General features: G+C 41.3%; 1 protein-coding gene across 2 annotated transcripts; it reads right to left on the minus strand.

Moving 5' to 3' along the window:
• Nucleotides 1-690: 690 nt before the first annotated feature.
• Nucleotides 691-22,425, minus strand: RAB20 (RAB20, member RAS oncogene family). 2 transcript variants are annotated; one of them, XM_052664488.1, is made up of 2 exons: nt 22,138-22,425; nt 691-1,774 (listed from the first exon to the last, which is right to left on the minus strand). In XM_052664488.1, the coding sequence occupies exons 1-2, from the start codon at nt 22,307-22,309 to the stop codon at nt 1,254-1,256; spliced, it is 693 nt and encodes a 230-aa protein (XP_052520448.1). In that variant the 5' UTR covers nt 22,310-22,425; the 3' UTR covers nt 691-1,253. The 2 variants fall into 2 exon arrangements, with proteins under 2 accessions (XP_052520448.1, XP_052520449.1); XM_052664489.1 differs by lacking the exon at nt 22,138-22,425 and adding an exon at nt 5,680-6,733.
• Between the last annotated feature and the right edge of the window lie 527 nt (nt 22,426-22,952).

Below are 22,952 nucleotides of genomic sequence, written 5' to 3' on the forward strand. Positions count from 1 at the left end.
AGTGTAGTCCTGTGGGCAAAGAATGGGTTCTGCTGCATCTCTTTCAGTAAAAATACCTAAGTCAGAGCTTTTAGAAAGACTGTAGGGATGCAGAAAAGCCAGTGGCAGACATTTCACGGACCACTTTGGTCACAAACAAGACCAAGTATGCTTCAGTACACTTACAACAAGGAAATAAAGCTATTTCCACCTTCACCCTGATGTGAAAGAGCTAAGCTGCTCAAGAGGATACACTAGTAAAAAAAAAAAAAAGTTTAATATATACTCAGTAATAACATAGTTCCTCATTCATCTGAGAATGGTCTCCCTGTGTGCCAAACAACCACGAACTGGGTTGGATGCAGAGAGACACAATGCATATAAACAGCTAACTTTCTAGTTTTGAGAAACCATGCCAGCAGCGTCTGTAGGAAGATGAAGGAGACCCTGCAGAAGAACCTGCAAAACTGGATGTATAGTATTCAGTGTCTGTGTGGGACACTGGTTGGGAAGCCCTAGGAGCAGTGTGAAGTGTTAGCCCCTCCTCTTTACTGCAGGCAGAAGAGATGCCATGCACCTCTTTAGCACTCCTTGGTGTGCTTTCTATTGTATAGAGAGTTTCTTTTCCTATTCCTCCTGCTTTAGCCACAGAAAAGAGCTACGGGAGACAAAAAAAGCCCACATTAGAATTCACAGTAACAAAGCTCCATATTAACAGTACATATCCACAGTGATTTTAATAGCACAGCTTCAGAATCTTACAATGCTGGACCTGACAGTAATTTCTTTATTAGCTACATATATAAATTATACCTGAATTTTCTTTTTTTTTTTTTTTTTAAGAATAAAAAAGGTACCGTGCATTCTATCCTCCAAAGTCAGAATCACAAGGGAAAAGATGATAACCATTTGAAAGCTGCATAGATTATACAAATAGATCGTTTTCACGTAACATGAAGTGGCGAGTCATTGAAAAATAAGACTTCTTCTAAACTGTTCAAATGATTGTCACTATCAAATGTACCAACAGAAGTTGCCTTCGAAGCCCTTGGAAACTGGGTACGTCTTCCATCATTTCACTCCCATTCTCATACACAGAGTTTCTCAGAAACATTTAATGCTCAGGAAACTCCGTGGTGCTTTTTCTGTTTTGTTTAGGGATTGTAAGCCATTACAGTCTATTTTTTCTTTGCTTTTTCCTCTCTGGTGTGCTGCAAACGCTCCTCTGTTTGCCACAGTGGGCAGTCCCTCCCCCTTTTTTTGCCACATCACTTTCAGGCACAACACCCAGATTTTGTCCTTTTGGCCGGTTTGTAGTCAGTAATGTCTACAGTCTGCGATGGCCCCTCAGCTTTCTGCCGTACGATTATTGGTACGACCATGTCAAACACAGTTTCGAAGAGGTAGTCCACCTTATAACCTGTTTTCGCACTGGTCTCAAAGCACATTTTCTCAGCTGCTGGAACATCCTTCTCATCCAGCATTTTGTATTTCAGTATCTTCTTGTAGAGCGCAATCGCATCCTCCACGCGGACTTGTTTCCGCACCTTTGAGCTGCAGCCGGCAACGGCCTTCTCAGGTCTGTTTTCATCAGGCGGCGACGCACAGTCATCGCTGAGGTCCACTTTATTGCCAACGATAGCGAAGATGCAGTCGGCACTGGCGCTGTCTGTCAGTGCCAGGAACCTGTCCTCCAGCTCCGCCAGGCTCTGCAGGCTGTTCACGTCGTACGTCAGGATGACGGCGGCTGCTCCTCTGCAGTACATCGATCCCAAGCCATGAAACTGTTCCCGGCCTGAAAAAGGTTTAAATGTTAGTGTGCAGGAAGCTGCATTACTAACAGAGTTTAAAAGTTTCCGAAAATTCAAGCCAATTCCACATGATGGTAAGGTTTTTTTTATTCCTTAAGAGCGCAACAGTGCCACAGAGCAGCTCAGCAAAATGCACGCTGATTCAGGGCACAGAATCTGTAAAGATGAGCAACCATGCAAGAGTGGAAAAGCAAATACAATTGCAAGAAGAAAAAAAAAATAAAAAAAAAATTGAACCATTAGTTTATGCCCCATGAATGACCACCCTGCTCACATCCACATATGCCCCATTTCACCTATCCAGTCATTTATAAACACAAAATAAGTTCTATTGCGCTGAATTCCGCTAGAATTCATAACTAAACTTGATACATGCTTTCTAAGTACAGTCAGTTCAAAAAACTTGGATCAAAGTTAGCAATTCACTTCTCAGATTTTGAAAGTTGGGGGCAGCCTCGGCTGCAGCAATGATGAGATAGCAGAGTTTAGGCTCTTGCAGTGTTGTTTAATATCTCCATCAGTGACCCATATAAAGGGACAGAGCATACTCAGCACGTTTGCAGATGATACAAAACCAGGAGGCATGGCTGAATGGCAGCACAGCTTTCTGGTGTGTCAGCAAGACCTGGACACAGGGCCTCCATTTACAGGAAGTCTGGAAATTGTTTGGTTACTTTTTTTTTTTTTCCTGCAGGAAGCTACTGATTACTGAGAGCAACAGCATCGCGAAATCACTGCTAGTGACTGCTGAATGGGAAAGGTAGAAATTCATGCTGAAAAACACAGGCCAGCATACATTAGGAAAACATAAAGAGGCATAAAGATGCTAAAGATGCTCAGAAATACAAAAACAGTTGCGTGAATAAAAACAGTGGTATCTTTCAGGCTGGTGAATGACTGAAAAAAGAGTATAAATGGATGCCCGTAGATTCATGTGTAGTCTCCATTCCTTTCTCGTAGCATAAAAGAAATGAGGATCTCTCATCAAAAAGCATGCACGCAGTTAAAATACTTTGAAATACTTCCTTACATGGTGAATAATAGGAAATAACTGTCATACGACATTTCAGCGGTCAAAAGTTCAATGAACGGCCTTCAGGAAAGCATTAGCCAAAATTTATGGAGAACTGCATCTGGGCAATTTTGTGTAACTTCTGATTTGTTTTCCTCCAGCAAAAAGAAATTCTTTAATCAGAAAAGTGGAAACAAGAAAAGAGACAAAAAGGAAAAGAGATGCTCTTGCTTGGTAAGGGCGAGGAAAATAGGGGTGTAGCAGAGATCACTGCTCCCACTTTTCACTCCAATCCCATGTCCACATTTGTGCATAGTCTGTAGTCGCACCACAGCTGTCTTTAGAAGCCTGCCATTTTTCAGCAGAAGTTTGTGCCATGACCTATTTTCCCCAAAATCCCGATTATACTGTGGTCTGGAAGCCACAATGGAACATATATTCTCCCTATTCTCCCACTTGAATTGCTTAAGCTATAAAATCCAGCCCCCAAAATCATTTGCTGCAGCAACTGAACAGCAGAACAATCCTACTGCTTGTTTTATAGAATTTGTATGCTAATCTAATCTTGCACAGCATAATACAAACTATGACACAAATACACTTTAACTACAGACTGACTGTTTCTACAACTAACATATTGTTGAAAAGGAGGAAAAAAAGCAAAAGGAAGAATTTGCTTTGCATAAGGGATTAATTATATCAGAGGAATTATGGGCAGTCTTTCTCACTCACCCACACAACACTATCTACATAAACATGCAGAAAAATGTATAACTCGCTTCTGCTGCAGTCTCCTCGTACACATCACTTGTAGCACTTAGGCTGGAACACCCCTATAGGCAGAATGTCCCCAGAACTGCCCAAAGCACTTAAATTACTGCCTCAGCTATTCCTCAAAGTGCCAGTCAATATAATAAAAGCCAAAATAGTATCAGACATTAACATGAAATATCTTAATGCACAGTCACAGAATTGTCGGAGTTAGAAGGGACCTCTGGGAATCACGAAGTCCAAATCCCCTACTGAAGCAGGCAGCCACCCCTTTCCTAGGGTCAGTTATTTCTTGGTCTGGAACCAATGGGTCTCACTCCAACAAGGTGTCTTTTTACACAGTCACCTCACCTAAGCAGTAAACACTGACTCCAAGAATTAAGCAATTTCACTACTGCAGAAAAAGAAAAGCAAAAGAAAAGAGAGGCAGAACTACATAAAATGATTTACAGTCAGAGGAATTGCAGTACAACTAAATCAACCACAAAGGAATACAAGGGAAGATTTTAAAGCCAAGCAACTAAAATTAATTTCCATTTTTCATTTTCACATTTTGCCTTATTTATATCAGTTTAACAACCCCGATGGGCATATAATTATCTGCAGCGCCATTTGTATTTCAGAGGCTCTTCCAGCAATTACGTGTGGTAGAGGCATCACACCCCCAGAGCAGTGCAGCCGAGGAGCTCAAAATCCAGACTCAGTAACACAAAGTTCGTAAGGATCCTGCGGGAGAAAGAAGAGAAAAGCAGATCTTGAAAGAGGCGGGGCTGAGAAATGAGCAAGGCTCAATTTAAAGACTGCTTGAGCAAAGGTGGATGCCCAAGCTTGGTCAGACAGCCTCTCACAGCACACTGCCTGCTGTTCCTTGGGTGAGAGCCCAAGCAGTCTCTGGAGTGCTGCTGATGTTTGGGAGGGCAGAAGATATCCTCCAGACAGATCTGAACCCGTTTCTCACCTACTACCTCTTCAAAGGTTTAAACTGCACCTCCTAAAGCAATGCAACTTCCCACACATAGTTCCAAGAAATCCTCCACTGGAAGAACGAGTTCTAAATCTCTCAGTATTGAGCACAGAGAAGAATGCAAAGCAGCCTTTCCCTCTTGAGGGAATGAAACACCACAAATACTAAACAGCTAAAAAAAGGTCTTCCAGAAAGCACTGAAAAACAGTGATGATGTTATTCTGATGTCAAAGTCTGAAAGGAGGCTGAGTTCTGAAGTGGAAAGGTAGAAGCACATGAGTACTGTATTTAAAATTAACAAGAGTGCACAACTGTCACAACAGTTTTGGAGAGAGTCAACAGGACCAGATCTCTTCCAAGGCTTTTCACTGTTGTTTAAGCAGGATTATAATCCAAGTAGAAGTCAAGAGGAAATAACACAAACATACAGTATCTGCTACGCTTTCTCTTTTGATTTCTTTTTTCAAGGAGGGTGTGAATCCAAGCACCTACAAAGTGAGAAAGGAATTGTGCCCTAAGGAGGCCAAGATAGGAAAAAAAGAAGAAAAAAGAGAAAATATGATACCCACAAGACAGCTCAGAGAACAGCACCAGAAAGAAGTGAGGATTCAGCTGCAGTGAGAGGGAGGTCCAAAGGGTGAGGCTGATGCCACTGAGTTGCTTCAGCAGGACCATCAGTGTGATCACAAGTCTAGACAAAGTAGATCCTTCCCAAGAAACAAGTTTCCTTCTGTTTGCAGATAGAGCAATAAAGTTAGGACGCTTTACATGACATTAGGGGAAACTGAGATCTGTGTTTGTGCATGTACACCACGCTACGTGCAGACTATCAGAAAACAAGCAGTAATGTCCTTGAAGGTTTCAGGAAAATTCCCCTACCCACAAATGACCTGGACTGCAGAGTTCTAATACTGATGAAGACCTTTACTTCTTGTTCAATACTGAAATTTATTCCTTCTAGGCAGCTTTATCATCTCTCCCTTAAAGTCAGGATACTTATTAAGATGAACTGGACCGTGCTTGTGGTTACCTGGGGATAAAAGTAAAGCTCTCCATCACAAAGGATTAACATGGAGGACATAAGTAGGAATTAGTGGAAACAAATAAGTCTGAAAACACCAGATAGCTCAATTTTTACATACCCAGAAGCTGTCTGAATACATGACTTCCAAATCCATTCAAAATGCCATCATTTGGGTTTGCTCCCAGACAAAATTCCCTACAGAATAAAAGTCTTTGGGGAAGAAAAAAACAAAGCAGAACAAAAACATGATGCCACTGAACACTGAGTAACCAGAACATTCATTTAAGCTCCGCCTTCACCTAGCAGAATACATTCACAGTGTTATATTATAGAACATAATTGTGTACGCGGAAGCTTCAGAACACAACAGACCTCAAGCTCTACTGAAAATCAAGACACATTTATTTTGTTAGTTCTCATTGCTCAGAAATTAATTAATGTTTGAGGTGTGAACTGCGTCCTACTTCAGGAGCTACTATTTAAGTTATTAAGTTATGGATATCTTGGCCAAAAAAGAACATAATTTAAACATTGGAAAGTACAGATCTTAATACCCAAAGGGTTTCACTTTCATCTTGTAAAGTAGAAAGAGTTACGCAGGGAAGAAGAAAATAACAGCTGCGTTGGTTATGTGCACAAAGAACAAAGGAAAATAATTCAATAATTCTGAAGAAAACCCACCAAAACCAAACAGGAAGAGATCTCAACGTAGTATATGACTGGGAAAAGCCTACTGCATCTCCAAATGTAACTTATTCTAATTGCTAAGTCAAGTATCTGTCTCATATTAAAGAAAGACTTAAAAGGGCAAAAAGAGTCACCCTCATCCCATAAATCTCCATATGGACTGGACACAATGATCCTTATTGGATCCTTCCAACCTGAGATATTCTATGATTTTATGCTCCATGTTTTTGTCTTAAAGGACAAACATGTCAAATTCTGATGGAGTCTGAGGTTCCAAATATCCTGCAAACATCCCCACTCTATAAAAACAAATCATTTTAGGCCTGTAAAGCTATCTTTCTGCACAGAGCCACCGACTGCTGTGTGAATTCTAAAATGCACCTTTCTAGTTTGCAACTACCAGAAAAAAAAACACCTTCACTTTCTGCAAGAGAGTCACTGCCCAGGCACCATTATTGGTGTCTGGCCTTTACTAAGCTCTTTTCACACTTTAATGACTTAGAACATGCAGTCCAGCATTAGAAACCACAGTGCAGTCAGCACATGGGGCTTTACAGCCACAGTCACCCTGAGGCATTCAGAGATGGCAAGTTAAGAATGTTCACGGTGTGACTGCATCTAAGCAACAGCTCAGAGTTGGGCTCCCTCCCTGGAACCTGGGGCTTATTAGTTGATCTGCTGCAAGAGAGAAGGCTGAACAGTCCTGAGTGCACTCTGTTCTCGCATCAAGAATCAGCATGGCAGCTTGGAGATGCTGCCAAGGAAAGGCTCTGGTTGCAGTGGGAAGGATTTGTGCAGCCACTTCGGAGCTTACAGGTATAGTGTTTCTTAACTCGGCACCATGGACACACCAAAAATAATTCTTACTGGCTGACTATATTCAAAAGAGTAGGAAAATGAATGGTAAGTTTTGGTTCCCTATTTGCCTGTTCTTTGCAGGTTCAAGAAAAAGAAAATTGCAACCATTCCTCTGTGCTTCAGAGACGCCCAGGCTTGGCTGAAATACTGATGAACTCACTCATAAATTCTTACATTAAAAAGTGTATGAAAATGATAGGTGTACACCTGCATTCTGTTTTTCTCTTATTTACATTACACTTTCATTATTCTGCAGAGAGGTTAGGACCAGTTAAGATGTAGTGACTGCTTCCATCTATTACTAACAAGGAGACAGAACAATTGAATAAGTGTTATTTATTGCTACAGTAACGGTAACCAAAATGATTTCAAGGGATGGAACATGCCTCCTATGAGGACAAGTTGACAGAGCTGGGGCCGTTCAGTACATCCTCTAACTAAAGAATATTAATTCATCTAATGGAAAACAGCTATAACCTGATTTCTTTGCCTACTTCTTCCTCCTCTTTAAATATAATAGCTAAACCAAAAATAATTGGTACACCATAAATAAGTTCAGCTGCATGGGTTTCAGAAGACGTGGTCAAATATGAAACAGGTAAAAGATTTTGCCCTAAAATTGTAGCCATGTCACCTATCTTCTAAAATAGGAACCTTCTCTTAAGAGGATTAATAAGTTCCTAATTTTAGCACTTCTTATATTCCTTTAGAAATTCAAGTTTATTCCTAGCCTTTTAAACAGGAAAGTCACCTTACAAGCAAGCTAAAACAAACAGTAGCAGCAACTGTAATTAATTTGTTTCTGTTCTTACAGTTTCCATCAGGAAAAACTGCTCATAACTGTATTTTGGCTTTGTTTCCTTTTTTACTTCATGCACATAGAGTGATAATAGCACAGCCCCCCCAAGACAGCCCTCACTAGCTAGGGAACTGTCACCAGCCTTCTCCATCTTTCTGAGAACTGCACTTCCTCCTCATGACTGGAATGCCCCAACCGGTCAAGCAGTTTGAACTGCTTAACTGCTATTAAAGCATCAATTTGATTAGCATTTCAGAAGTGGTACGGTGGCACAATTCACATAGAACAATTCTTCCAAAGAAGTTCACTTAAATGGGCCTTTTATTGTTAGGGCAAACAGCGCAGTGGAAAGTTACTCAAGAACCGCGTCCGCATAGCGCACTCTGAGTCACATGCCAAGGGCCCTAAGGAGCCAGTTAATGATCTACTGAGTTTTAAAGATCATCTGAGTTTGGGCTGAGGATGACGTCTCGTTACGACAAAAGAGCACTCACAAAAATCCATTTAATGAAAATATCAAAAAAGAAAAGAAACGGTAACTTTTGCTAGAGGGTTATTTTTATTTACTAGCCCCTGAGGTTATCTCTCCTGGATACTCACTAGTAGAAGCTCCAAAACGAATGCCTAGTCACAACAATTTTTCTGTTATGCTAAAGAAATGACTCAAAAGACATGAGCTTAACTCACAGCAAGCCTTTGAAGAATCCACAACTGAAAGCAATGGGTAAAAGTTTGCTTTGGGTTGTTGGTAAGTCTTCTGGGTTTTTCTGTTTTGGCTTGCTTGTTTTCTGCCAATGTTTTTTTGTTTTGTTTTGTTTTGATTTGGGTTGGGTTTTTTTTTTTTTTTTTGACAGTTAACAGTGTGACAGTTTGGAAGAAATGTGATTTTAAGTAAAAGCTTCTTAATCTAAAGGCAGCTAAACTAAAAGCAGGTGCCTAGCTGCTAACATCTGTGCAGCTCAATCCACTACTATATCCATCAGAGCACACCAAGTCACAGAAGTATTAAAAGAGCTGATCAAATCCTCTCATCCACACCTCAGATATAATAAACATCACTCAGTCACCTTCTCAATTCTTGTACTAGTCATATTACTCAGTTTCAGCCTGGAACTGTTCCACTTCAGCCTTGAAAATTTTCACTCTGTAACTGGCAATGAAGACTTCTATTTACTGGTTCCCAAAGACAGACCTGTTGTACACGTTTATAGGAAGGAGGAGATGGAGCTAACGAAGGAGAGAGGAACGAAAAGGATTCACAGAGTAAAGTCAGAGATAAGCAACTGTAATCCTCATTTGAGTCTCCTGCATAACAATGATGATAGATTTTCACTTAGCCCTCACCCTGTGATGGAGGAAGAATTTGTATTTCATAAACCAGCCAGAGAAGTTAATATCCCACAAATTAATCTGCTCTATTTCAGCTTTCAGACTGAATTTCTATGAGAAATTCAGGAAATACCCTCTTCCAAAAAAAAAAAAAAAAAAAACCAAAAAAAAAAAAGTACCTTCCTGTATTACTCTACAACCAACAGAACAGCATCACTAAGGCTATGTAGTCACTTGAATCCTTCACAGCTTTCATTGCCCTCTACACTTTATAAACTTCTCAGAACAGTTCTTGGGCTCCAGGACACCACAAAATATCAAAGGCTCAGTTTGCCATCTGTTGCCAGGTCAGTGGACCTTGTAACAAATACATACTGTTGCCTGAACAAAATCTAGCTTGGCAATCAGTCTACCTTCATGTGCAGCCATATGCTATGCTATGACAGACATATGCTAGTCTATGTTTAGACTGCCTATTTTGTACAGAGGCTTACAAGTTGAGTGTCTTTGGATTAAGTGCACACTTGGATATCGAATCAGAAATGCCTTCACCAGCCAAAGGGACTGCACAGCTCTTATAAAAAGAAGGATAAACACTATCAGAGAAGATCTCTATTCACTAAAAGATTTAGACCAGGAATTGAAGTCCCCAGCAAAAGCATAAAGTCCCCACAGACAGATCAATTTTACATATGCTTTCTATTCAAAGACTTACGTTTAAATCACGTGTTATTATAGCACAAAACATTACATAGAAGAACGTTCTTAACCACGGTATCTAGCATGCTTTTTGCCAAAAATAACTTTGGGTAGCCTTGCAAAAAAGCCCTATTTGCAGTAAAAAATCCCACTGACACTGCTGCAAGTAACTTTTTCATTTAGCTAGACAAAACTTACTTTTTACCTCAAGCCCCTCATTTGATTTAATTCTTTTGATCTGTATTTAGCTTTAAAATGAAAGAACGAACTGCAGAAACACTGAGCAGTTCATGTATTTTTAGCTGTCTGGAAGTAAAGTGCCTTGTAAATGAAAAATAGAATTGGCCTTGCCCTGTTGGCCCAGCAAACATATCTTGACTGTATCTGCAACACAGACAAGAAAAAAAAAAAAGACCCTGGTATTTCTCTACAAAATGGTATTTCTCCCTACAAAAATGGGAGGAAGTCTTCAGAGGAAGACTTTTCAGCTTAACATGGAAATCTGGCAAAAGAAAGGAGGCAATGCCAGATCTTTTGCAACAATATCATTGCAGTCAAAAGGGAATACCAACTCCAGCTGAAATCTAACATCAGCACCACCCTGCTGAAACTGTGGTAGAGCACTTGAGAATGAAAATTATGAAGCTGCTGTGCAGCTAAACTGAAACATGAGGAAGAGAGCAAGGTTGAAGCTAGAAATTTGACGTCGAATAAGTGAACTGTAAGCACCAATGCAATATTCCTTTATGTTTAAAAGATGATTTATAATTGCTACTTAAAAAAAAAAAAAAAAAAAAGACTGGTTATTTGGCAGATGACCTTCTTAAGGAAAGGCTTGATTAAAAGCAAACCATCAGGAGGAAAAAAAAACCAAAAACCCACACACAGCACACTTAGGATTTACTTTGGAAGAGCTCTGTGGGAAGCAATAGCATAGACTCCTTAACTGCTTCATGGTCAGCTATTGGTTAGTGAAGGAAACAAGGCCAGTGAGGGAGGTGTGGAACCACCACAGCCATGCAAGACTCAGCCCTGGGTTGTGCAAGAAGCCCTTCCCCCTTAATACCCTCTGAAGCACCACTCTGTCACCTCAAAGAAACGTCACTCCTGCAGAAAAGCAATTCATTTGCCACAGGACTAACTCCAAAAGCAGCTTGTTTTCCTTTCCAGTACCAGAAAACTGATCCTTTTTCCTTACGACTCCTTCCCGCAGAGGAACAGTCACTACAAACAATCCCACCTCTATGTGCAGAGTTTGGTACTGACTCCTTATCTGCAGACAGGAGATCTTCAGAATCCACAATCCCTCTCGGTGTTTGCTCTCCAAAAGGAGAGCTGGTCCTTAGCTCAGGCAGGAATGGAAGGCTGGGTTTGTTTCAGCACAACTCAGGGCCCCAAAGGTCACTCCACACATGTTGGGTATTTCGTATTGCTCAACAAGGAGCTGGCAAGTCAACTCAGCTTGCAATTCACTCAAGCAAACATTGATACAGGTGTGATATTTAAAACAAAAATCAGAGATGGGTGGGGTTAATTGAGATCACCCTCCCTAAATTACACCAGAAAGCCCTCTGAACCCCTATTAAGTTCTCTGGGAAAACAGTTATGAAGTGGGCATCTACCTGTTCCCTCACAGATGGGAAATGCTTCCTGCTTTTCTTCATTTTTATTCCTGTTTTAAGTTTACTTAGGTCATTCAGCCTCCTCATTAGATATTTTGCTTTCGCCTTAATTCTTTTTACAACCTGCTTTTTAATCTTCTAAATTCCCCTCAAAGTTCTTTGATTGTTGTTTTTGGGGTTTTTTTTTGGAGAGCAATTACATACACACCAAGTCACTACAATATGATACATCATACCATTGTTTGAGTGAGGAAATACCATAAACTTAACAAACATCTTAATTAAGGACAGCATGGCTTTGTGTGGGACAGACACTGGCACCCTGCAGCATTTGGAAAGGGATGTTTTTGCCCTGAATACATTGGCTGTTCCTTTTGGAGATGAAATTACTTACTAAATCTTACCTGGACAGTACCTATATGAGGTACTAATACCTCAAGCATTACTTCCATAAATTACTTCCATAAACCTTTTATCCTACCTATACATTTCCAAATTCATGGGGATTAGGTAACAAAGGAAGGGCTAAAATATTTCCAAGTGAACAAGCTTTTAGAATCAAACAGTGCAAGACAGCAGCTGAATTCCAGTAGTTACCACTGTTCGCCACTGGGGAAAAATAACTAAATATATTTATATATATATAACTAAATATATATATATATCTCTCTAAATATATATATAATAACTATATATATTTTATATATATATAATATATATATATAATAACTAAATATATATATATATCTTTAAAATTCTGAAAAAAAAATTGAGATCAGGATTCATTTAAAAAATCTCATTTGGAGGCTGCCATTTCTTTTTGTCAGAGGTGACCCTCTGCACCACATGTTATAACACTGAGAAATAATTCCTGCATGCATAATGATTAAGACAATCGTCTGAGCCACATGAGGAAACCATGCTTATCAGATCAACAGCAGGCACCCAAAGATGGTCTGCTCCAGCACATACTTGATATTACCTCTTATTTCAGGTGAAATTAAACCCTGCTGTACTAGATAACTGTATATTAGCTCCTGGTTTCTGACACTCAGATTGATTTTATTTACTGTTTCAGTGGTTGACAACCCTGCCCATGATAGGAGGATGGAACCAGACGATCTCTGAGGTCTTTTCCAACCTAAGCCATTCTATGATTCTACGATTTTTTTAAGCCAGCCTTTGCTAGCAATTTGAAAAACACTAAAGCCTTGCTAGATGGGTGGAAGTAGAATGAGAGATACAGATTATGGAAAGCAAATAAAAATCAACTTTTTTATCATATTAGTAACAAGGGACATGAACCTAGTTTCGCTCAATAGTCACGTTTTTAATTATTTGTTCCAGTATCAATTCATTTATAGGCAGATTCTCAACAAAGACCATACACAACTCATTCATGCAGAACGTATCCTCAAGAAAACTACAACTGCTCCTACCTATCACAGTCACAACCAGCTTAAGTTCAGCTGCAGTCTTTCTCACCAGCTGTTCTCTGGATAGCTGCTGCTCGTTAGAAACAGAAATCCCATTGACCCAAAAGCCTGTCCTCAGCAAGCATTAAAAACAGGACTGTAACAGACAGCTGCCTCCTGGCTCCTATGGGAGAGGCTCACCACATTCAGATAACCTTTATCACAGGCCTCAGGGCTTCTGCTCTCAGAACACATGCTGGCGAAGATGAAGATGTGGCTTTGCATTTCCAGCATTTCTTCCTGCCAGTTCCACTTCAGGCTTCTCTGTCTGCATTCTTAGCAGCATATTTAATACTCACTGTGTGAAGACATTAGTTAAAGAAACAAAAAGTGTAAAACAGACACAGTAAAAATTGATTTTGCCTCATTAATTTTACCCAACCTGGCACAATGGGAGTAACAGTACACTTAAAACTTTTTTTTCCACTTTAAAGAAGATGAGGCAGCATCTCTAGGTCAAGGAGAGAAGGCAACATCTGGTCCACTGCCACTGGACTTCCAATGTTTAATAGAAACCAAGAAATTGAGCAGAGTGACAAGGGAACGGCATCCATTGCTTAAAGTGGAAAGGAGATAAGGAGAACAATAGGAGCATGATACATACAGCTGTCTGCTGTGCGAGGGAAAGCTGACGGCCTATGGAAGCCTGATAGAATGCTCGTTCCTCCTCATAAAAATAGCAAGTAATTATATGGAGGTGCTCAAGGCCAGGTTGGATGGGGCCCTGGGCAGCCTGGTCTAGTATTGCATGGGGAGGTCGGTGGCCCTGCATGTGGCAGGGGGGTGGAGATTCATGATCCTTGAGGTCCCTTCCAACCCTGGCCATTCTGTGATTCTGTGATATGGGCAGGGGCCAGAGAGGAGTGAGCAATCCAAAGTGTTTTCAGTATCACTAAAGATTTATTTTATTTCATTTTATTTTTTTTTTTAAGTAAGCAACAGCCTGTAACAGCTTCTCAGAGAAGATTAAAAAAAAAAAAAAAGAAAAAGAAAAAGAAAAAAGCCTCATTTTACCAGTTATTTTTTAAAATGTGTCCCACTGGCAGTGACCCAAGAGATTTAACGATCCCTTTTACAAAGCTTAGAAGGTGATGACTCAACTGTGTAGAGCTCTCTTTGCTTGTTTTGTGGTTGTTTTTACCACTGTAGATTCCGTCACGTCTCTGCTGTTTTTGTATTTTAATTTTTTTTAAAGAACCAAAATGTTTGCTTCCTTTGCGAGCAAAAGGCAGCAGAAGAAATGGAACCAAATAACAAACTAAAAACCCTGAAGTATAACCAAAAACCCTCTTTCTTCCTAGCTTGTAACACGATTTGTACACGCAGATGACAGACATCACTTTGAAGAACAGAAAGTGAACTTTGAGAACTTCCACAGCATAAAGTGTCGCAAGGTGCAGCCAGACAGGGAAGTCGGGCAGCCCAAACCCCTGGGGACACGGGAGGAGAGCTCCATGAAGGTCAATTCAACAAGGGCACAACACCAGGTGTGCACGTTTTTACATTGCTGTCGTTCAGTGGACTGAGAACGTGACCGTAAGCAGGTATCCAGAGTTGGTTGTTTCCATGTAATGGAATTAATACACGTTTTAGACATTTCTTTGCTTTTAAAGGCTGTTTCGATGCATGCAACTTTTTCTTCATGAGGTGCATTACACTTCATTTACCTTGCCTCTCCTAACAAGCTTTTACTTTGAGATGTCTACTTAACATTTTTACAGGAACAACATTTGCCTGAAAGCCTAAGTCATCCTTTGCTTTACAAATATAATTAAGAGAAGAATAAAATCTCAAATATTTAAACATCTACAGATGAATAATTTATATGACTGAAAGTTCTTAGGCAGTCATCAGCTGCAAATGGTAAAACAAATATATCCTTGCTATTTCAGCAGTACTGAAACAAAGTACACAAGAGCAGCTGGGTGGCTGGAAAACACCTTTTCTCTGTGTTTTTGCATTTAAGTATAAAAAATGTGGTTAGGAATATTAAATCATATAATGAACTACAGAAAGAAATGCCATTAGATCAGCTGAGGACAGGAGAGGCTGAGAGAACAGGGAGAAGTATTTATACCAGATACTTAATTGTTACTGAACAAAATTATTCCAATCTGAAACTCATTAACCTGCAGACCAGATAAAAAGAAAAATGGTATTCTCTATATTTGAGGATGAGTTTTTTTCATGATAGAAAAAAAGAAGAATTTGAAAGAGCTGAAATGGTGGGGAGAAGTGGGATCTCACTGCTAACAAACAGAAAGAACCTAAAAGCACAGAAGCCTTAATTCACAAGAAGACAGTTCTGACTATAATCTCTTTAAGTATTGAAAGTTATGAACAGAATCCTGCACATGAAATTCCCACCATGTTGCAAACTAGTTTGAGATGTGTTTTTGCTCTGAAGAACTTAGAATCATAGAATCACCAAGACTGGAAAAGACCCACAGGATCACCCAGACCAAACCAGTCCAACTTGCAGAAAAGGAAAAAGCTCAAATAGGCATTTTGTCTTTTTGCATTATATACATAAAACAGTAATACACTGGAGCTCAGGGAGGTGTCTATGCTGTCAGAGTCCTTCCACAACTAGCTCCTGGATGGCCCATGCAGAGCCCATTTCAACTCTAGTCTGTTTCCTAAGAGATGGGACAGATACAGCTGAATATTCATTCACATCTAATGATCTATCTCCCCTTAAAAACAATATTAAGTAGTTCTTTCCTGGATTAGTTTTTTTCCATACCAAAATAGCTTAGTAACGTTAGAAAAATCTTGTATATGCTTATTGAGTTGGCTGTCCTAAGAGATATTGTCCTCAATCTCCTGTGCTGAAGCCTGACAATTTATTTGCATTGACAGTTTGGTCCAATTTAGAGGGGAACACTCTAATCCTCTGACCACCTCTGCTCTCAGCACTACCCCTTAGGTTAACTAAGTTTAATCACCAATTTCAAGTCTCATTTTCTAGAACCCTACATCTGCATGTGAAGTTACACAGTGTAACACAAGCAACGCAGAGAAAGTAATTTATCACAAATTTGACACCTAATGATCTAATCTCAGGATGTTCTACACAATGTTCCCCAGAAGAAGTCTAATCAGTCAGACCTGGGAGACAAAAATGACTTTATTCCATAATTTCTAACAGCTCCAAAAGTATCCACCACAAACTCAGTAACTTTCCTTACAGAGACGCAAACAAAGGTTTCTTGTCTAGATGTTTTGCAACACTACAGCATGACCCAGACAAGGAATGACCAAGTTCACCTTCAGTTCAGCAGTGAAAGAATGCCACAGGAAAAATCTCCTGGAAGCTCACACGGCTACAGGCTTCAGCGCAAGACCAAACAACTGTCGTGCACCAGACAACTGAATTATGGTATGTCACTGCGAAGTGTGAAGTAAAAATACACAAATTAGTTCAACTACCAGGAGCAGCTCGGCCAAAGCAGTGTGGAACTGACTGAGAGTCTCCCTAGCTTTGAGCTTTGTGCACCATAACGTGTACCTAAGCATAGGTGAATCAAGACGACCACTCAACATACACAAACACTCAAATTGGAAAGCTACACAACTAACAGCTCATTGCCTATCCTGTACCATGCTCAAAGTAATTGGAAAGCTCTGAACTAACAAGTTGCCTACCCACTATTTTGAGCACCCACTGAAGGAAAGAACAGAAGCCTACACAGTCAATGGACGATGACACAATCCAGACTAAGTTCAGGCACCTAAACATGCAATACTAATTTTAAATAAATATTTGTTTTTCATTTTGGTGCCTGGTACCTCGGAAATAATAAGAACCATACAAAGCAACTCTCCCTGATGCACGTTCACCTGTATGTTACAACAAACTACAGTTTATCCAGCTGAAGAGAGAATAATGCAAGCAGAAAAAAAAGCATCCCATAATGTTTCATCCCCGTGTCCTTCCTTCCACCCTAAAATTGTTGAAAGAGGCAGCTCAGGTATGCAGATGACCGATATTAAGCTCAAAATGAAGAGTGTAATAGGGCATTAGTAATTTGCTTTATTGCACAGAATACCTATTTAAGCCTTTGTACATACCCAACTAGCAGACTAATTTACTGAAGCAAATAATTCAGTTTGTGGCCATCCTTCCAAAATTTTCTCCAGTTTCTCCCACCATACTTCTGATTCACCAGGAACGTGTATTTCCATACATGTGCAATTTCACTTCCATTGCCTGACTAGCCATTACTCTCTTACACCACTTCCACAGATTTTGTCGGTATTGTCATGAAGCAGACAGTCGTTACTTAAATTAACCTTTCAGCTATCAAGTCAGTTTTGACAGAGATGTTTGGAAAATGCACTTCTTGCTTCATTAAGCAGGGAAGGAAGGATGCAATGCCAGAGACACAAGCTCTTCATTATGAAGATTCTTGTATTGCTCCAACCTGGGATCTGGGGCTTTAAAGCATGGGCTTGTACAAACTCATACATAACATAAAGCCAAGAAACAAAATTTTCACATAAAAACAAGAACACAGGCCATGCACCATAGACTGGACATAAATACATAGTTGTTCTCTAACACTCAGGCCTCACTTCAGCACAAGTTAGAAAAAATAGATAACATCTTTTGTTACAGAAGTCGAGATGGTACCAAGGACTCCAACACTGCAAACCTCAGCTATGGCTTGATGAACATGAGCAATGTCATGGCATAACACCATACAGCTTCAGCCAGGAACAAAGTGTATCAGTATCATGTTACTGATATGATTTGAAGAGTCTTCTTGAACCATAAAGTCATTTCCCACTTTGGCTAGACCAGTGGAGTCACATTGCCTGCTATATTTAATAATAGCATGGATTTAATGTGGGAGTTTGAATACAGCAGCTACCACAGGGGTTCATACACGACATTCATCTTGGCCTGTATCAAACACAATAAACAAAACAAATGGTTTACCCTCCTCAACGACTTGCCACTCAAGAGTCTGTTCTAAAAAGAAACACTAGAAGCAAAATTCCTCCTTCAATAAAGTGAGATAGCCATATCTGAGTAAACAAAATGTGCAAATTTTATCTCCCATTTCATGATGTTTTTGTTTTTTCCCCCCACAGTTCCTTGTGACAAGGCATTTCTAAATTTTTACTAAATGCCTTAGTGCAATGTTTCACAACAACAAAACTATGCTTCTATGGATGTCCTAAAAGCTAAACCTTTATTCCGGCTTCTGAACCTGTTTCATAAGTTCTAGATACAGAGCAGTACTCCTCACTAAAAGACCTGTGATGCTCAAGATATTTTTTGAGGTGCTGTCTTCTAAATCCTTCCAAACAACCTCCTCCAACATACCTCATCGCATACTGATCAAGATCCAATCTGAACTGCTACTCTATCATCCTACCCCCAGCACAGCAAGGCCTTTCTCCTGCCTCAGGGTCATCTCAGGCTTTGATAAACCACCTCATCTGTAGTTTCTTCTCTCCCACTATAGCCCTCCATTTCCAAAAGTGAGAAACAGCAGAACATTCAACAGAGTGGCTACTATCAATCTTCTTCCCTGTAAAGAAAAGACATGTTTTAATTCTACTGCTTTGTTTCATCATGACAGAGGACCACGTTTCCTTCTTACCTACAATTTTCAAGTCGTTCACACCAAGTAAACCTAGCCTCTGGAGCAGAAGTGAGACCAAACTATCTGGGCTAACCCTGTACTCCAAATGAGTGAGTCATATGCCAACCTATGTTCCTCTTGAGAACTTCACCAGTCACCTGCTCTTGGGAGAAAAACGTGCAGAAGGAAGCATACGGCTACACAGAAAGAAAAGCCAAAGTCAAGAGGCACAAAGACTGAGTGAGGGAGGAACCAGACCACTACAGTTCAACTCTACCTCTTTGATAGCTGAATACTGACAGAAGTCAAATCAGTTCTCCCATTCAGACAGCTAGATTAAGATGAGAGGAGGAAAATAAATGAGGTTTGCTTTTCCAGTTAACCTTTATGTTTCCTCATTATCACGCTGCATGACTCTGCTGGTAAATTCAAAAGGCGATTTCTGTCTTAAAACACAATCATTTCAATCACAAAGTGAGTTTTATGGCATACTTGTGATTAAATTACTGGTCTGCTGCTTCATTCCAAGGGACTAGAACAGGAGACACTGATCACTAACAGTTAAGAAACCTTGCCTCCAGGACCATCGTTAATATATCCGATGAACAAGCGTAAAGAGACTGATAACTAACATACACACAAGTTCTTTTTGAAATATTAATGCATCAGAAAATACACCTGAAAATCCCAAACACTCCCATAAATTGTTATTCCTACAGTCCATGCACTTTTAAAAGTGAAGCAAGGCTGAGACCAGCAGAACTTCAGGATGTGTTTGCAGTACCAGAGATAAAAGGCTACATACTAGCTCAGTGCTGCACGCCTCTAATGCCCAGCAGGAAGCTTTGGGTTACTACACAACTGCTGTCAGCACTGTCTAGAAGTTGTTATTGCTATATATAAACATATATACATACACATACATACACACGCACATCCTTGGACATCCTTGAGTCTCCAACCTCCGGTTGTTTCGCAGGAGGAAGTTATTCTGGCTGATGTTGTTGCTGACGTTTCTTGGTTATGAAAATTATTTCTTCAGTCATGCCACTAGGAAAGTCTCAAAGCATACACTTGTGTGCCTCAGTGACAAGGTCTGTATCTAGCAGAGCTGTCCTCTAAAATGCACCAAAGATTCACAGTTACTCTGTTTTTTGTTTGGTTGGTTTTCGTATAGTTTAAGCACATAGTTTTGTTTGGTTCTGCTTTCTAAATTCCTTTGAATTAACTGACTCAAACAAAACATAATTTGTAGCATCTGCTCCAAGAAAACAACAGCAGCCACACTGGGTCAGACACAAGGCCATCTAGCCAAACCTCTGACAATGGAGAAAACAGCCAAGAGCGGATGGCTAGAAAGAGTGTCAAGAACAAAGCAAATAATGCTTCTCTCAGGTATTTTTCCACGTATAGCTTGTTTGCCTCCTTGAGTTGGATGCAATATCCAAATGACCTTTCCTAATCATCAGATTGGAAAACTGAAAACGTCAAATTACTTGCTGCTAGAATTTACATTTTAAAAAAAAAAAAAAAAAAAAATCAAGTCTGACAACTTCTGCATGCCCATTTTACAAGGCTTGAGGATAAGAATGTGAAAGATTTAGATTAGACTAAGAAGCTGATCTTTCCAGGATAAGGTGGGTGTGAACATAGAGCCAGGAGAAGACTCCCACCTAGAATAGCTCATTTGATTTTCAGACTTAACTTGGCAGAACATGCACATTTCCATGGCTTACTGAGCAGTAACAATACTGCAACGTGCACTCTAAACCTTTTAGCCTACAGTTTTAATCATTTCTGGAAAAAATGAGAGATATTTCCGAATAATAAATCAAGAAGTAATGCAAGATCAACAGTGATGAGTATAACTGATACATATTTTAAACAACTCAGATCAGCCCTTGAACTGTTGTAGTACTAATATCCACATACACTTAACCCACAATCTATCACCATTACTCTGGATAAACTCATCTATCACTCAAGTGGTCTTTTCCAACCTCAATGATTCTACGATTCTATTTTATGAAGTCCAGTACTGTTAAAAAAAGAAAAAATATTATACTGTATCAATGTTTACCCCGTTACAGCCAAATGCCTAATCCATGTCAGAATAACAACCGTCCAAACAGAACATAAAATACAGATGACTTCCACGGAGGTAAGGGGGCTCAAAATAACATTATTTGGTTTTCTTTTCTCTTATCAAAAGACAACCATGACATTCACATACAGAATACAACACGGAGTATAAAAATTAGACCATGCACTCATAGAATCACAAAGGTTGGAAAAGACCTCCAAGATCCTCCAGTCCAACTGCCCACCTACCACCAATATTTCCCCAATAAACCATGTCCCGTAGTACAAGGAACAAAGTATATCCAAGTACAGTTAACCTTGTATGACTGCATTTTGCTGGAGCACAGAGCAGTTACAGCCAAGCACTCCCCCATTTCCTAGTCCTAATGTTCTCAACTGCTCTGTGTACAAGAGTAAAGGACTGCTAGGGCACTGCAGGGTTAAGACAGACATCTGGCATTGGCACTCCGTATTCAAGAAGATAAGAAAGGTGCAAATGTTGAACTGTAATTCTGTCATATTGTGGTGCTAAAGCATTCCTAATCTTTGATCTTTTATTTCTAGAACTTCTACCCTTCTGCAGGAGCACAAGTCAACAGTGAGACCACCCTAGAGCCAACACCTTTGGGAGGTGAGGGAGAGGACACCAAGCTCAACACTAATTCCCAACCAGAGAGGAGAGCGGGACCACGCATCATGGTGCTCCCAGTGCTGGATGTTTTTCAACTGGCTCTGCCTATGCGGATTCAGAAGTCCTGCTGAGGATAGGGAAACAGCAGGAGCTCTCAGCATGGGGCGTGAGGGAACCCAGACCACCAGTAAACGACCATCTCTGAACTAGCACTCCAAGGAGGGAGCCACCTGGGTGCTTCATCTGGCTGGCTAAGATGCAGCTCTAGGGCTCCTCCAGGTTCCTGTTTCATCCTCAGTTATGTTACATAGTAATACATTGCAATTATAGACGTGAGATAAACATAAAAATAAAAAGGCAGATCAGCAAAGGGAAATCCTCTTGGTGAGACAGGTCTCAGGTAGAACTACTGATGTGTTTTCATCACAGTAATAGATTAAGAAATGCAAAAAGTAAAGCCAAAGTAGCCAGATCTCCTACGCATCTCCTCCTCGCCCTCCAAGAAGTCTCCACGCAACTCTTCAGCAGTTTCGCTCCCCCTCTTCCTCCTTCTCAATTCCTGGCACAGGAAAAGCCATGTTGGACTAGATTGTGACACGAAGTGACACAGCGAGACAACTTCGCTCCCCGGCGTCCCGAAAGGCACACGGAACACGGCGGGGCTGCAGAACGAATCACCTGGCGCTGAGGAACCGTCCCGGGCGGGCAGCGGGGCTCAGCCCGGCCCCTGCAGCCTCGCCAAGCCTCGGTCTCGCACGAGAGAAAGCCCGACCCGCCCACACAGCCCCTCGGCCCACCTGCCGTGTCCCAGATGGAGATGTTGTACGGCCCCCACTGCTTCAGGTAGAAAGCGCCGCCGACCGTGCTGACGGTGTCCTGGAAGCGCCGCTCCATGTAGCGGTGCAGCAGCGAAGTCTTACCCACGTTCATGTCCCCCAGCAGCACCACCTTCCCGTCCGGCTTCTTCATCGCGCCGCCGGGCCCCGGAAGCGGCGGGACGAAGGCGGCCCCGCCGCGGGCAGCACCAACTTGGCGCTCCTCCGGAGCCGCCGCCGCGATCCGGCTCCACTGCGCGGCCGCCCCCGCTGCTCCTCCCACTCCCCCCGGCCCGGCCCGGCCCGGCCCCGCTCCTCCCCCGGCCGGCGCCAGGGGGAGGGACCCGGGCGGGAGCTGCGTGGCCCTGGGCCTCAGGCTCGGCCCGGCAGGGAGGTCGCGTCGTCCCGCAGGCTTCGGCTGGGTGCCGTAAGTCAGCCCCGCTCCAGCCCGGGGGCACAGCTGCAGCTACCGCATCCCCGCAGAGCCAGCCGGCCCCTCCTGAACCGGCCCTCCTCCTGCCGGCAGCTCGGGAAAACTTCCTGACAGGACGTGGTGGGGCTGGGGGAGCGGGGAGGGGAAGCAGCTGTCAGAGTAGGTAGCGGAGTTACTAATCCATCGGCTGCTGATCACCTCTTGGTGCCGCTCTTTCGAATGGCAGGCACCCATGCAGAAAGAGAAAGCAGGGAGCCCGTACCAGCAGAGGGATCCTGGCTGTAACTCCTACCTCATGCATTCATTTACTGTCCACGTAATAAAAAATTAAAAAAAAAAAAAAAAAAAAAAAAACACTAAAACT

Source organism: Tympanuchus pallidicinctus, unplaced genomic scaffold (genome assembly GCF_026119805.1).
Source record: "Tympanuchus pallidicinctus isolate F22 unplaced genomic scaffold, pur_lepc_1.0 scaffold6, whole genome shotgun sequence".
Taxonomy (NCBI): Eukaryota; Metazoa; Chordata; class Aves; order Galliformes; family Phasianidae; genus Tympanuchus; species Tympanuchus pallidicinctus.